General features: G+C 43.8%; 1 protein-coding gene across 1 annotated transcript in view; it reads left to right on the plus strand.

The window, feature by feature from the left end:
• LOC146007304 (transient receptor potential cation channel subfamily V member 6-like) overlaps nt 1-8,314 on the plus strand; it is a 46,562-nt gene extending 38,248 nt beyond the window's left edge. The window contains exons 13-14 of the mRNA XM_083145650.1: nt 5,055-5,323; nt 8,204-8,314. Of these exons, the coding sequence (XP_083001776.1) occupies nt 5,055-5,323; nt 8,204-8,314 (380 nt within the window). The remainder of the gene's footprint in view (nt 1-5,054; nt 5,324-8,203) is intronic.
• Nucleotides 8,315-16,853: the final 8,539 nt, after the last annotated feature.

A 16,853-nucleotide genomic window follows, 5' to 3' on the forward strand; every position in this document is an offset into this window, starting at 1 on the left:
TGTACAGCACTAACTACGCTTGGTGGCACCAGATATTACTGTAATATTTACCTATACAGCACTAACTACGCTTGGTGGCACCAGATAATACTGTAATATTTACCTGTTCAGCGCTATCTACGCTTGGTGGCACCAGATAATACTGTAATATTTACCTGTACAGCACTAACTACGCTTGGTGGCACCAGATTATACTGTAATATTTACCTGTACAGCACTAACTACACTTGGTGGCACCAGATATTACTGTAATATTTACCTGTTCAGCACTAACTACGCTTGGTGGCACCAGACAATACTGTAATATTTACCTGTACAGCACTAACTACGCTTGGTGGCAACAGATTATACTGTAATATTTACCTGTACAGCACTAACTACGCTTGGTGGCACCAGATATTACTGTAATATTTACCTGTACAGCGCTAACTACGCTTGGTGGCACCAGACAATACTGTAATATTTACCTGTAAACAGGGCCGTAACTAGGGGGGGGCTGGGGGGTCACGCGCACCGGGCGCCCCCCCCCCCCCCCCCCGAAAATTTCGGCGCACCTACGGCGCGCAGCAGCATGACAAGGGGGGGGGGGGCACCAAAAGACTGCCTTGCCCCGGGCGCCGAAAACCCTTGTTTCGGCCCTGCTGTACAGCACTAACTACGCTTGGTGGCAACAGATTATACTGTAATATTTACCTGTACAGCACTAACTACGTTTGGTGGTACCAGATAATACTGTAATATTTACATGTACAGCACTAACTACGCTTGTGGCACCAGATAATACTGTAATATTTACCTGTTCAGCACTAACTACGCTTGGTGGCACCAGATAATACTGTAATATTTACCTGTACAGCACTAACTACGCTTGGTGGCACCAAATAATACTGTAATATTTACCTGTACAGCACTAACTAGGCTTGGTGGCAACAGATATTACTGTAATATTTACCTGTACAGCACTAACTACGCTTGGTGGCAACAGATATTACTGTAATATTTACCTGTACAGCACTAACTACGCTTGGTGGCACCAGATATTACTGTAATATTTACCTGTACAGCACTAACTACCCTTGGTGGCACCAGATACTACTGTAATATTTACCTATACAGCACTAACTATGCTTGGTGGCACCAGATATTACTGTAATATTTATCTATACAGCACTAACTACGCTTGGTGGCACCAGATATTACTGTAATATTAATCTGTACAGCACTAAGGCGCCTAATGAATTATGCTGTTTGGCCTATACCTTTACTTAACTGTTAATTTCCTAGAAATAACTCACACAACACACCTTATTCTATAAATAACAACATGGACAACCACTGCTAAGTTTAAACAGGTCATAAATATTTATTGTAATGGTATGACCCCTATTTGTCTAAGGGATGGCAAAGAAAGCTCTTGAGACCAGCACCAGTCCAAGGTGTTAATCAATGGTAGTGACTGAAACTCCCCAATCCGACAACACCCCCTATTGTGGGGTAGAAAAAGAGGAGGGGAGTGAGAAAGATAGGAGAGGGAGGCAAAGGGGAAGAGAGAAAGAGGAGGATCAGCAAGGGCGAGAGAATGACAGAGATAGAGCAGAGGAAAGAGAAAAGGGGACTGAGAGAGAGCAAAAAAAAAAGGAAAGAGACTGAGTGGGAGAGATGACAAGGGAGTGAGATGATGGGGGGGGCGAGGTGATGTGGTGAGATGACGTAGGTGACATGATGAGATGATAGTGGTGTGGTGACGAGGGTGAGTCTTGGTGTGGTGTTGGGGCAAGGTGATGGGGGAGAGGTGATGGCGGGTGAGAGGTGGCCAGGTGACAGTGGGAGAGAGGTGAGGTGATGGGGCGCGAGAGGGGGTGAGGTGATGGGTGGTGAGAGGTGAAAGTGTAATGGGGGGCAAGAGGGGGAGTAGTAACAGGGGGTGAGAGAGGGTGAGATGACGGGGTGAGTTGAGGGGGGGGGGGGGTGGAGGAGGTCTCCTTTTACCAGCATGGACAGGCCTCCATCTCCTGGCTGGGTGCCACTGCCCCCCGTCTCTCTGGTTGGGTGCCACTGCTGCTCCTCCATCTTCCTGGATGGGAGCTACTGCTGCTCTTCTACACAGCTGGGTGCCGCTGCTGCTCCCCCTCTAACCAGCTGGGTGCTGCTGCTCCTCCCTCTCTCTGGTTGGGCACGGCTGCTCCTCCTCCTTGGCAGCTGGGTATGAGCAGGAGATGGGAGGCTGGGTATGAGCAGGAGGAGATGGGAGACTAGGTATGAGCAGGAGGAGATGGGAGGCTGGGTATGGGCAGGAGATTGGAAGCTGGGTATGGGAAGGAGATGGTAGGCTGGGTATGGGCAGCAGGAGATTGGAGGCTGGGTATAAGCAGGAGGAGATGGGCAGCCGCAGCCCCGTATGAGTAGGAGGAGATGAGAGGCTGGATATGGGCAGGGGGTGGACGGAATAATGGTCTGTGGAAAGGCAGAGTGACATCAAAGTGCCGCCCCTGCCACTATCCAGCTGAAGCTTTCTGCAATCAGTCAGTTAGGTGGAACCCGCACAGCACTGTTGAATGTGGGTGGTAGTTAGGAGCAACATCTGCTCTGTGTTACAGAGGAGCAGGAGGCAGAGCACCATGCAGCGGCAGCATCAGGTTCTCGGCCATTTCAAATATGGCCCCGAATCGTGAGCCAGTCGGAGCTCGTGCCCGGCAGCCAATCGCCAGGGTTGCTGGTATGAGAGCTCTTATTGGTTCAGGAGGTGTGCCGTATTTGAATTGGCCGAGAGCCGCCGGGGGGGGGTGGGGTAAGCCTGTGGCACTGCACGCCGCTGTTCTACTCGTCTCTCAGCAGCGGAGGGTGCCGGAGGTGCGCGTGACAAATTTGGCAGGGGATGCCGGATGCCCTTACTTGCACTTACTTACTACCTTAATCAATAAAGCCGCCATAGCACCCTGCCCCCCGGCCCAGACCGCCACTAATTCTGGGCCAGCAGGCTGCTGTCAGTGCAGCAGAGAGGGACTATGGTGTATTTTTCTACAGTGCATTGATGTTAATAATTTTATATATTGTCATGCATGCACTAGCAGTATTTACTGTATTTATTTATCAAGGGGTGCACTCTCTATACAAGTCTCTGTGGTGGAGAGCCACACCCCCTCTGGTAGCTAGCCACACCCCTAAGCCTGGGCCCTATTTGGTCCAGTCTGACACTGACAGTGTTTTATATACAGTATACAGTATGTTTCAGCAGCTTTTTATATCATTACTAAATTAAAAGGCAACGTACAGTAGCTTATATGGTCCAATGGCCTGTCCAGGAGCAATATAATGGTGAAAGTCATGTAAAATACCCTTTATACACTCATTAGCATATTCAAATTTGTTTTGCAGTGCCGTTCCCCACAGTGTTCTTCAAAATATGGATGCTGTTACATGCTTTGCATGGGGAAGTTATATGGCGCCATAATGGCTAATGCAAGCAATGCCGCATGTATTTATAATGGGTCCAATGTGTTTTCGCCCCTCAAAATAAGACTTCAACCATGCCTACAGCCTTCAAAATAGGGACAAGGGTAGGTGGGCACTGTGTGGGAGTGTCCTCCAAGGGGCGCTGAAATGAGCAAAGGCAGCTGCACTAACGGGTTAGTTAGGCCCGATGGAAACAAGAAAAACAGGGGGTCGGAACAAAGTTCTGTGGCATCGCTTGATTGGAACAGTGGGGAAAAAATTATTTAAAAGATTGGATGATCTTTACAAATTGTTTTATTAATTGTGAACAAACTGTCTGTTGTTCTAATAAAAAAAACAAGCAAAAAATGGCATGTACATACACAATATAAAATACAACAAATATAATAAAATGTGTTAAAACACTCTGCCTGCTGGATCTTTATGTATTAACTTTGGATGAAAGAATGGTTATTTATTTGAATGTCTGGTATAGTTACCACTCCTTGGATGCTGATGTATAGCACTGGACTCAGTGGTTGTCCTGTCGTGGGAAAGGTGGAACGTGCAGTATTCCGATAAATCGGAATGTTGCTCCCAATTCTGGGGGAGTGAGGGGGAAGGGTTTGGTTGGTGGGGCCCCAGTGGGCTGGTGGTAGATGATGGTGGGAGCACACAGCCAATGATGGTGAATCCTCTCTAGTGGGTAGCCTGGAATGATGGGAAAAGTTCCGTGGCCACTGGAGGTGTTTCCAAGCGATACTTGTCACTGGTAGATGTTTGGGCTGTGAAATATGATCCCGATGGAAGGGGGAAAATGGTGGCTCCTGATCAGCCTGGTGAAGGGCCCGTCTGGGCTTGGAGGGTGAAATGCCTCCCAAATTGCTGGTGAAGGGGGGGGGGGAAGAGTCCTCACTGAGGGTCACCGTTTCGGACAGTTGAAATATGGTCCACGGTCCCTGGGGAGGAATGGTTCCTGATGGTTCCCAATATGGTGTGATTTTGGGGTAGGTCCAAGGATTGGGACAGTGTCCAGCAAGGCAGAGTCCAAATGGTGGTGGGGTCCCCAACGCTTTTCGCTGCTTCCCACAATACAGCTTCCCTCCACTCCCCCAGAATTGGGAGCAACATTTCGATTTATCGGGTACTGCACGTTCCACCTTTCCCACGACAGGACAACCACTGAGTCCAGTGCTATACATCAGCATCCAAGGAGTGGTAACTATACCAGACATTCAAATAAATAACCATTCTTTCATCCAAAGTTAATATATAAAGATCCAGCAGGCAGAGTGTTTTAACATATTTTATTATATTTGTTGTATTTTATATTGTGTATGTACATGCCATTTTTTGCTTGTTTATTTTATTAGAACAACAGACAGTTTGTTCACAATTAATAAAACAATTTGTAAAGATCATCCAGCCTTCAAAATAGACAGCAGGGGGTCTGGCATGAGGAGGTAGCACAGAGACCTTTCTTTGGTGGTAAAATTATTCTGTGAAGATGATGAACTTCAGATTAATGGCTCTTCCCCGTAGTGTGAATGATTCCAGACACAATCCTGGATAGTGATATTCCTCATCACAACCTTAATAACCTTTTCTCATTTTCATTTCAGCCCTATATGTAGTGTTCATGACTCAGGACTCTACACAGTTTGGGATATTTGCCAGTTATTCCACATCCCTCTACAGCACGTACCAACTCTTCGTCAACGTCATCAACTCTCCGGCCAACTACAGCGTCTACCTCCCATTAAGCTACGCTTTGGCCTACTTCCCCTTTGCTATCATCGCAAACCTCTTAATGTTGAACCTGCTAATTGGCATGATGGGAGACACCCATTGGCGGGTGGCCCAGGAGAGGGATGAGGTTTGGCGGGCTCAGGTAAGACGCAATGAGTGATCCTGCCTCTCTCTGCTATGTAGTGTGAGGTCTAGAGGAACAGACACACTTTACTTGAATGAAATGACGAAATAGCAATGAGCATTTTTAGTCTAAGGCAGGGGTGATCAATATGCGGCCCTCCAGCTGTTGAGTAACTACACAACCCAGCATGCCTTGCATCAGTTGCAGCATGGTCAAATAGCAAAACTAAAGCAAGGCATGCTGGGATGTGTAGTTCCTCAGCAGCTGGAGGGCCGCTTATTGCCAAACACTGGTCTAAGGCTTCATCTAACTATTGAGGAAATGTATCAAGCAGTGAAAACTGTGGAGATGTGGACCAAAGGAAGACATGACCAAAGTAACCACTTGGTATCGAAGTAAAATTTATCGAGAACATTTTTTAAAGTGATAGGCAGATGATGGGTCGCTTATTGGAAACTTCTCCATTGGCCCACTTCTCCACTCATGTCACTGCTTGTTATATCAATCTAAGGGTTCTGCTCAGTAAAGCTAAAAACTGCATTTTCCTCCCATTTTATCTGGAGAGAAGGCAATTTTTTGCTTCTCCCTATTTAGCATTGGGAGATTTAGCTGTGAGTTATTTTCTCCCCACATCTTTCAGCACATTCATTCGTAAAGTGTCATTCGTACTAGCACCTTACATTATAATACAGGTTGGGTCTCCCACATCCGTAGTTCAAATTTTTTTCCAACACAGATTTTTTTTTAGCATGACTGAGATTCTATAGTGACCCCTCTGCTTTCAGATGGGTCAATGTACACCAAAACTTTGTTTAATATACAAAATCATTTCAAGTATTATATAAAATGATTTCAGGCTTTGGAGGTGATTTTGATTAGCCAATTCCTTCCTACGTTCGTTCAGGGAGCATTTCCTGGCCTACCACCGAAAACGCTGGGTGTGCCCAGGAAAACGCTGGGCATCCCCATGCAAATGGGGGGCACCTGCCTTCCGGACGTGGGCGGCTGACGTTACCGGATGAGTTAGATTAGCGAGCGCTATACAAATCATTCAAAGGTCATTTGCACTCCCGATGAGCGGCATTACATGGCTCACAAAGCAGTTAACTATGCAAGCCAACGACAATCAGGCCCTTTGTGTATAAGGTGTATATGAAACATAAATGCGTCCTTTGTTTAGACCTGGGTCCTATTTCATTCTAATTATGGTAGAAAAAAAACTTCAGAAATATGGAAAAATCCAAAACCCCAAATAATTCAGATCCCAAGCAGTTTGGATATGGGAGACTCAATCTGTACTTGTTATAGCAAATGAATATAGACCATCATCTATAGTGCAGCACATTACAGATGGAGCCACATTCGTTGATCCCGCAGGCGCGCCGTGACTTTCCGTTTTCCGAGACGGGGAGACGAAAAGACATGGCTCATCCGCAGGATGAATATAGGTGGCTCCATTTGTACAAACAGGGCCATACCTGAATATAACCAGAGCTTGCCTGTTATATGAGCATTTCGTATTGTTATTAATTATCTTTCTGTTTCTTCTTCTTTTTTCTTCCTCTTCTTCTTTATACTTCATCATCATCTTTTTCTTTTTTGTCTTCTTTCTTATCTTGCTTTTTTCTTCTACTTTATTATCTTTCCTCTTCTTCTTCTTCTTCTTCTTCTACTTCTTCTTCTTCATCGTCTGCTACTTCTTCATCTTCTTCTTTATCTTTCTCTTTTCTTCTTCATCATCATAATCATCATCATCTTTCTTCGTCTTCATCTTCTTTATCATCATCTTTCTTTTTTTTCTTCTTTCTTCTTCTACTTCTACATAATTGAAGGAACTGATAAGTGAAGCCAACTGAATGTGGGTGGATCTCACATTGAGTTCTTGTAGACTAGATAAATGTCCAATTTGGTCACATTTAAGAGGCCAGATGGACATGTTGGCTTCATGGCCAATATATATTGAACATTTCATTATTACAGGTACCCATTAGTTTGGTTGGAAAATGACCACAAGCACAGGCCTGTTGGGCAACCTTCTATCATTTTCTGATGCAAAACATGAAAACATGTTTGATAATGATTCCCATAGGATTTCTAAAGCATTGTTTTTTTTGTTTTTGTTTTTTGGGGGGGGGGGGGGGGGGTTGATATATGGAAATGGTATATAAGGTTGACAATAAAACGGTCAACAGACACAAGGTTGATACAGATGAAAGGTCAACAAACATTACTCAACACTTGAAACCATCGTCATGAGCTTTTCATGTCAATTTATATTTTTCCCAAGTGCCCTTGTGTGGCTCATTTTGCTCATCATACATTTCCATTCCCATTTACTGTAAACCTAGGCACTGTTGACCTTAACATTCAGATACCCTGGTATACCACTTCAACATTGATAATGATATGACATGATTGTTGATAGGGTCTACAAGTCAGCATTCACTGTCGACACTGACATAATGTCCCAATGTTTAACTTGTCAACATTGTGCATGTTGAGAATACCGACCAACACTATCTCACCCTACATGGTCATAATGCCAACATGCATATTGTCCACATTTTTCAAACGTCAATAAAGTTATCAACGTCCTGAATGTTGATACTCAGAACCATTCAACATTACAGTGTTGACATGATGACTTTCAATTAACAGTCCAGGTTTTAGTGTGCTTGGACACAGATGGTGTCAATCAAAATAACTGTGTTAAGTCATCTGTGCTCAAGTTTGGCTATACGTAAAACCTGGTCTGCTAGCATGCCCTGAGGGCTCTGGTTGAGAACCCCTGCTCTAGTATCGATGACAAACACACATGTGCATGTACTAGCATGGTGCTTTCCAGTCCACTTAAGAACTATTAAATGTTTCTTTTTTTTTTTTTTTTTTTCAATCCAGTTAGCGGCAACTACTGTGATGTTGGAGAGCAGGATTCCACAATGCTTTTGGCCTCGTCTTGGTATTTATGGATCAAAATATGGCCTTGGTAACCATTGGTACTTAAGGTGAGTACTCTACGTTTAACTGCACCTGCATTTAGTTGGTGGAAGCAGGGCCGTCTTAACAGCAGTGTGGGCCCCTGGGCAAAGCAATGCACTGGGGCCCTTACCCATTCTCCCCTCCTAGGGGTGGGGGATGCTATCAGCAGCAGCTTTGATGTCCCACGGGTGGCAGGTGGTGCTCTATTCCACATGTAGGACCTGGAGCATGTAGGACCATTCCACATGTAGGACCTGGAGCAGTAACTTCTGCTAATTACTCCTTTACTGCACAGGTGGTGGGAGGGTGAACACTAACGTGTGGAAGGGGGCACTGAGCTGCATGAAGGGTCCCTTGTAAATGACTTCCAGGGAGGTAGGGGGTGTTTTATACGCAGGGGAGGGTTGGATAATGGAGTGGGCTTAATATTCATCATTTTCCGGTGGAAGGGCAGCTTGTTTGACTGCAGATATCGCCATTATCTGGAAATAGATTTCTTAGCCTTCAATAGTATAAAAACCTAGAGTCCCAACTTTCAGGAGGTGCTGGTGACTTGGGGATCAGAGATCAGGAGCCAGAGCAATCCATTGACAAAAAATATAAAACTGTACACCAGACATTTGGAGCTGGAGCAGGGACCGGCTGCTGGAAGGTTGATATCTCTGGTTCTGGGCAAGATAGAGACAAGCGGCTAGTGTCAGAAAAACTCTAAGTCAGGGAGAACCTGAGAAATATGACTGGGAATTGCAATTAATAGGTCGGATGCGGACTGCTTTGAAGTTGGATATCTCCAGTTCCCCAGGGCTGATTTTCAAAATTCTGGTATCCCTGGAAAAAAGGGATCCTCAGCTATCAGCATAGGACCCTTATACACCTGGGGCCCCTGGGCAAGTGCCCATTAAGCCCATATGAAAAGACGGCCCTGGGTGGAAGGGCACAAATATGCCAGTGTCCCTGCCAAGCATATAATGAGCTTATTCCACTCTGGGGAACTGATAAGGAAAGAAACACACTTACTCACTCACTCACTCACTCACAAGAGTAAAGAGCCACTTCAAAGAGCTTCTTCCTCATAGAAACAGAGAAAAATATAGATAGCGCTAGGAACAAATATACATTAATAATAAGAAAAAAGGGTACTTGTGGAGTATCACGGCTCCCACGACCTGCATCGTATGCAGATCGTATGCTAAAAATCGCATCGCATCGCATGTGGCATACGATGCGATGCGATGTTTTACCGATTTTTGACTATTTTAGCTCAAAAATCGTATGCCATCGCATAACATCGTATGCCATATGTAGTGGCATACGATGTCATACGATGCGATACGATGTTTTACCGATTTTTGAGCAAAAATGGTCAAAAATCGGTAAAACATCGGATAACATCGTATGCCATATGTAGTGGCATACGATGCCATACGATGCGATACGATGTTTTACCGATTTTTGAGCAAAAATGGTGAAAAATCGGTAAAACATCGCATGGCATCGTATGCCATCGATGCGATACGATGTTTTACCGATTTTTGAGCCATTTTAGCTCAAAAATCGTATGCGATCGCATCGGATGCCATACGATGGCATCCGATGCGATGCGATGGCACCCGATTTTGCACTGAAATGCATCAGAATGCATTGAAATGTGTATTAAAGTAGTGAAATGCCCCCAAATGCCATTTTTCATAGTGCACCACCCCCACTATCAACGTCAACCCGAAGCGTGGTGAGCGCAGCGAGCCCGCGAGGGGCGGCGGTACGCGTCCTACGACCTTTTCATACCCCCACTATCCACGTCGGCGTGGAGTTGAGAATAGAATAGTGTGGCGAGCGCAGCGAGCCACCGAGCCCGAAGCGTGGCGAGCGGACGCGGATACCTTCACAGCTATACGCGTCTCCTCGCGGGCTTTACAGGTATCCGCGTCCCCTCGCGGGGCTCGCTGCGCTCGCCACGCTTCGGGCTCGGTGGCTCGCTGCGCTCGCCACACTATTCTATTCTCAACTCCACGCCGACGTGGATAGTGGGGGTATGAAAAGGTCGTAGGACGTGTACCGCCGCCCCTCGCGGGCTCGCTGGGCTCGCCACGCTTCGGGTTGACGTTGATAGTGGGGGTGGTGCACTATGAAAAATGGCATTTGGGGGCATTTCACTACTTTAATACACATTTCAATGCATTCTGATGCATTTCAGTGCAAAAATCGGGTGCCATCGCATCGCATCGGATGCCATCGTATGGCATCCGATGCGATCGCATACGATTTTTGAGCTAAAATGGCTCAAAAATCGGTAAAACATCGTATCGCATCGATGGCATACAATGCCATGCGATGTTTTACCGATTTTTCACCATTTTTGCTCAAAAATCGGTAAAACATCGTATCGCATCGTATGACATCGTATGCCACTACATATGGCATACGATGTTATCCGATGTTTTACCGATTTTTGACCATTTTTGCTCAAAAATCGGTAAAACATCGTATCGCATCGTGTGACATCGTATGCCACTACATATGGCATACGATGCCATGCGATGGCATACGATTTTTGAGCAAAAATGCTCAAAAATCGGTAAAACATCGTATCGCATCGTATGACATCGTATGCCACTACATATGGCATACGATGCCATGCGATGGCATACGATTTTTGAGCAAAAATGCTAAAAAATCGGTAAAACATCGCATCGCATCGTATGCCATCGTATGCCACTACATATGGCATACGATGCCATACGATGGGAGCCGTGATACTCCACAAGTACCGAAAAAAGACTGTGAATAGATTATAATCAATATAATATGTATATTAATTAAAATAAATATACATAAAAATCACATTGACATTACATTTAATAAGTACAAAATATGTACCGGCCGATACACAAAAGAGAAATTGATGAAGAGACATGGATTTAAAAATAAGAAAAATGTTATAAGAAGATAAAGAACGTGTAAAGTGTCATTTTCTGGCCAAAGTGGTCCACTGCTATCCAACTGTTCAATAGGTGGTAAGCCAATAGTTGGTAATTGCTTGGTATGTAGCCATTTGAGTTGCAGTATCTTGCATAGTGGCTACAGTGGAATAATAAAAGCCAGAATACCTTGACAATCAGGGACCGTCACTTGGTTTGTTATCCAGACTCCCGTGTGCCGGCCGGCGTTGGATGTATGCTGTAACAATCAGGAACTGACGCGTTTCCCCGCCTTTATCTATCGGCGGCTTTCTCAAAGATCAAGTGTCCCCTTTTAGCCCTGCATCCTGCCCATGGACTGACCTTGCATTACGAAGGAACACGGCAATATAGACCAACCTGTATTCTGCCTCTGGGATGTTTTTCTGTAACGAGTCTGACACAGCTGACCGTGACTGGAAATCCTTTATAGCTGACCATGAAAACTCAACCTAAATATATTTTCAACCACATGTTCACACACACACACACACACATTTTGTTGGGAGCCAATGAACCTACCAGTATCTTTTCGGATTGTGGGAGGAAACCGGAGTACACCCACGCAAGTACGGGGAGAATATACAAACTCCGCACAGTTAGGGCCATGGTGAGAATTGAACCCATGACCTCAGTGCTGTGAGGCAGTAATGCTAACCATTACACCATCCGTGCTGCCTTAATGTTTATTATTTCATTGCCACAATACATATTACAAACAGATCTTGCTATTCTGGCAATACTGGTCTAATGCGGAAATGGTTTGATTGACACACCTACTATGCTGGGCCCAGCTAGAGATGCGCCCATGTGGGAGTCAGCTGTTTGTAAATACTTAAAGGATGGATTTAGATAATCAAAGGCCCACTGCCTTTGGTGCCACCCCATTTACTTTGCCATCGGAAGGAGGTGCCAAGGAGGTAGGACTACCACTCCAATATAATAATAATAATAATAATAATAATAATTATTATTATTATAATAGTTATAAATATAGTAATTATTTATATAGTGCTTTTCTCCCATAGGACTCAAAGTCACTTAAAATACATCAAAAACATGGTACATTGAACAAAGACATTAGATTTGCACGAAGTTCAAAAACAGAGAGAATTAAGGACTTAATGTAGAAAGCACGTTAAGCACACTGGGCAGATGTATTAAGCCTTAACAAGAGATAAATGCAAGGGTGATAAGGAGAGATAACGTCCAGCCAATCAGCTCCTTACTGACTTTTTTCAAACACAGGCTGTAACATGGCAGTTGGCAGGTGATTGGCTGGGCATTTATCTCTCCTTATCACCCTTGCATTTATCTCTTGTTAAAGCTTAACACATCTGCCCCACTGTGGGGTTGGTGCAGACATTTTCAGTAATAACTGGTGTGGGTTATATATTCCAACCATAAAACGTAGCAGGCGCGGCAGCCGTCTTGGGCGCACAATGTAGGATTACCTTGGGAGAAATAGGTCACGCCCAGACCTATATGATATAAGCCACCTCAGTTTCCTCTAACGGCACCCAGTAAGGTCTGGCTGCAAACACACACCCTCCTGACATCACCGCCTACCTCTTTTTGGCAATGAAGATGGTACATCTTGAGTTTAAAATCCACACGTTGACTGAACAAGTACATGTGTCTATGCTACATCTTTACATTTCAATCCATTTTCTTTAGCGTTGAGAAAAAACTCCAGGATGAAGAAGAGGCTGTGTCGCCAAAGACATGCCGGGATGAGCAGCCTTCCAGCAACATCTCAGCGGCTTCTGCAAACATCAAGGGTAATTTGCTACCACAAGCCCAGAGGAGGTCCAGCAAGTGGTGGCAGATCCTTCGCCAGGCAACCATTGAACATATACAGGGAAATGATACACTGCTTAGGAACACAGACCATGAGATCTATTATATCTAGTAATATGCGGGCATTGGTCCACTACACTTAGCTCGGATTTTCATTTTATAGGTTGAATTATATTTTTGGTGATCAGTCAGGTTATCTTTTCTCAAAATATGGTACTATTCAATTTGTATGTTGTATCAATGTATATTCTGTACGGAAATGCTATTTTTTAAACTGTGTGGTGATAGCAATTCTGGAATTAGCCATCCATGTAATTGAATTGAGCAAAAAGACAATTGTTCTGGCTGACAAAGAATGTGTGTTTACTATACACAGAAGGAGGTCATGTGTAGAGTATTCCTTACAATCACCATTTGTTGCCTAGCGAGCAGGTTTACGACTTCCTGTCAAACACCCTCCACACACACTGATCGAATCGCCTTGCTATGCTGTGAGTGAATGTGTACGCTTACACATCCGCTCGCATGCGCCCACACAAAGGAAACATCATTCGATGGTTACTCACCATCGAATGATTTTTCCTTTGTTCTCAGATAAAAGTAACCCAGGACTTACTATGAAGATGCCCGGTCTTCTGCCAATTGGGGGCGGGCGCTGATGTCATGTGATGTCATCCGCCCGGGGCCTAATTTGGACAGTTATAGCAAGATAGAAAACAGAGAAAAAAGTAATTTGGATCACCCTCGGGCGCAGCTGCTTATGGGTCTCAATACACTTATTGAGGAGTCACCACTCCTCACAACATAGAAGTACAATACAATTTTTATAAGTGGAAACCCTCTAGCGCTTAAACATGAATGATAGTACTTCCCTTTGTTGGCGTGGATACTTCTTTACAAACGGGTGTGTGGAATGAATTGTCCTTGTAGTTTAGCTCTCATAGATTATTATAGTCCATGTAAAGAAATAAAAAACAGAGACATCAATAATCCACACTATACGATTATGTTCTACACCCGTGCGGATAGATGGAGACTGTGAAGTATTCTTTCTTCCACCCGACACAAGGGACAGACAGATGTAATCTGTATGAATGGTATTGCGTACCAAGACTCACATAAAGATGTGGCTGGTTACACACATCATGGTATCTTTTAATCTTTGGTGCGTACCCGACTCACAATTAAGAAGTATGGTATCCTCATATAAAGGTATCTTTTTTTTATCTGGAAGCAACAAATGAATTACACCAACGCACTTTAAATATGAATTTAATTATTAGATGTTTTTATTGTGTTATGTTATTCATGTATTTTATGTACAGCCTATGGTCAATTTTCCCAAAGGATTTTTTAGATTTTTTATCTACAGATTTTTTTATCTACAATTTTTTTATCGACAGTATTTAATTAGAATACCGAATATTTTTAACCCTCTGTGTATTTTAATTACACTTTTTCATCAGGAAGCATTGTGCCTGAATAAGCGCGCACACCTCCCATTGCTGGCTTTGGAACGCATACATAGCCCAGTTCCTTATGTGCTAGAACGGACACATCATCAGCGGGCTCGGCACACCCATATGACGCGGTCGGCTCTAAAATCGCGGCATACAGATTCCTCTGGACCGCATATATAGTGCAGTTCCTGATGTAATGGAACGCACACATCATCAGCGGGCGCCGCGCATCCATATAACACAGAGCCGTGACGTTGCCGGCTCTAGGATCGCGGCAGCTGTACATTCGGCCGCTTTGACACGCGGAAGTATGTGCGGTGGAACGCACTATACTTCCGGTTTCGCGGCTTTCAGCGTTCCCTTTTTTCTTAAACGCTGCTGTTTTTTTCTTAAACGCTGTTTTATAAAATACTTTCCATAGAGAAAGCTGACCTGGGACTATTGTCAATAAATAGTTATATAAGAAAATATGTATTATATCCTTTTTATCACTGTGAATCTTTGTAAAATCATGTGGATCACTGGAAACAGGAAGTCCTGTTACTTCCTGTTTATGGGTATATAAACCCATCTAAATCTATCCTTTATACACTTGAAAAAGATCCCAGAGTGGATCGAAACGCGTTGTGTGTACTTAGAGAAAGGTGATCCCTGGATGACTGCTGGACCTTGGAACTTTGACTGACCTACTCCCTGGCTGGATCGTCCGGAAGACCTCCCAGGTTGTAGACTTCAAGTTTGCACCATTGTTCTATTGTATACGGCAGTCACAGTGATTACTTTGTTTGATTTCATTTTATATTATCACTTCTGGATGTGGAAGTTATTAAAGCACTTTTCTGATTTATCAACTGAGTGGCCTGAAAGATACCTTGATGCGATTTCCACAGCATTTGCACCAGTGAGTTGGGGTACGCATCCCCGTGACAAATATTTCTATTTGTTGGGTTAAAAGATACCTTTATATGAGGATACCATACTTCTTAATTGTGAGTCGGGTACGCACCAAAGATTAAAAGATACCTTGATGTGTGTAACCAGCCACATCTTTATGTGAGTCTTGGTACGCAATACCATTCATACAGATTACATCTGTCTGTCCCTTGTGTCGGGTGGAAGAAAGAATACTTCACAGTCTCCATCTATCCGCACGGGTGTAGAACATAATCGTATAGTGTGGATTATTGATGTCTCTGTTTTTTATTTCTTTACATGGACTATAATAATCTATGAGAGCTAAACTACAAGGACAATTCATTCCACACACCCGTTTGTAAAGAAGTATCCACGCCAACAAAGGGAAGTACTATCATTCATGTTTAAGCGCTAGAGGGTTTCCACTTATAAAAATTGTATTGTACAAGATAGAAAACAGTTTGTCTTAGTGTGGTGCACCAGAAAGAAGAAATTTTTTTTTAACTTCTAATATATTTATATTGAAATGTGAAACATACAAAAAAGCACAGCATATAACACAAACAAAGTGAATTAAGTGCATGTTAAAAAAGCACATGCGGGAATGCCATGTACCGAGTGTATTCCTCCTTATATAATGTTGTTGTTCAGTGTACAGGTTTATATATCTTGTTAGATAGTTAATAAATTAAAAGATTGTTTTTCCTTTCTCTAATTAATGTGGCTGTAATTTGTCAGGGCAACAATGAAGCTGTTGCGAAGCGCATGCCAGCTCGACAAGCCATGCGGGTTTATTCCGTGTGCCTTCTCATTTCATTCATGTTATACCCAGGGGTTAAAGTGAGGGGCATTTTAGTTTACAGGGGATGCCAAAAACCCTACCACTGGCCCTGTCTCTGCCTAATGGGGGGAGGGGGTGTAATTAGGTGGCATAGAGAAATTAGGGCCTTATTCAGATCTGAGCTTAGTACAAATTTGTTCGGAAAATGGGCAAAACCAAGTGCACTGCAGGTGGGGCAGATGTAACATGTATAGAGAGTTAGATTTGTGTGAGTTATTTTGTTTCTGTGCAGGGTAAATACTGGCTGCATTATTTTTACACTGCAATTTAGATTTCAGTTTCAGCACACCCCACCCAAATTTAACTCTCTTTGCACAGGTTGCATCTGCTCCACCTGCAGTGCACATGGTTTTGCCCATTTTCCAAACAAATTTGTACTGAGCTCAGATATGAATAAGGCCCTTAGTTCCCCCACCTCTGCATGACCACTTTCTGCCCTGGTTATACCATTCAGTGTTACCATACCAGAAAAAAACAACAATGGTGAATCATGCGCTGCTGGGTAAATTATATCTGTTTAAACTCCGAATAGTACTGCTGATACAGAATGAAAGCCGGACACACTGTTTATATTTAGTAGCAATTTATAAAAAATG

This window comes from Crinia signifera, chromosome 6 (assembly GCF_055691185.1).
Source record: "Crinia signifera chromosome 6, ASM5569118v1, whole genome shotgun sequence".
Taxonomy (NCBI): Eukaryota; Metazoa; Chordata; class Amphibia; order Anura; family Myobatrachidae; genus Crinia; species Crinia signifera.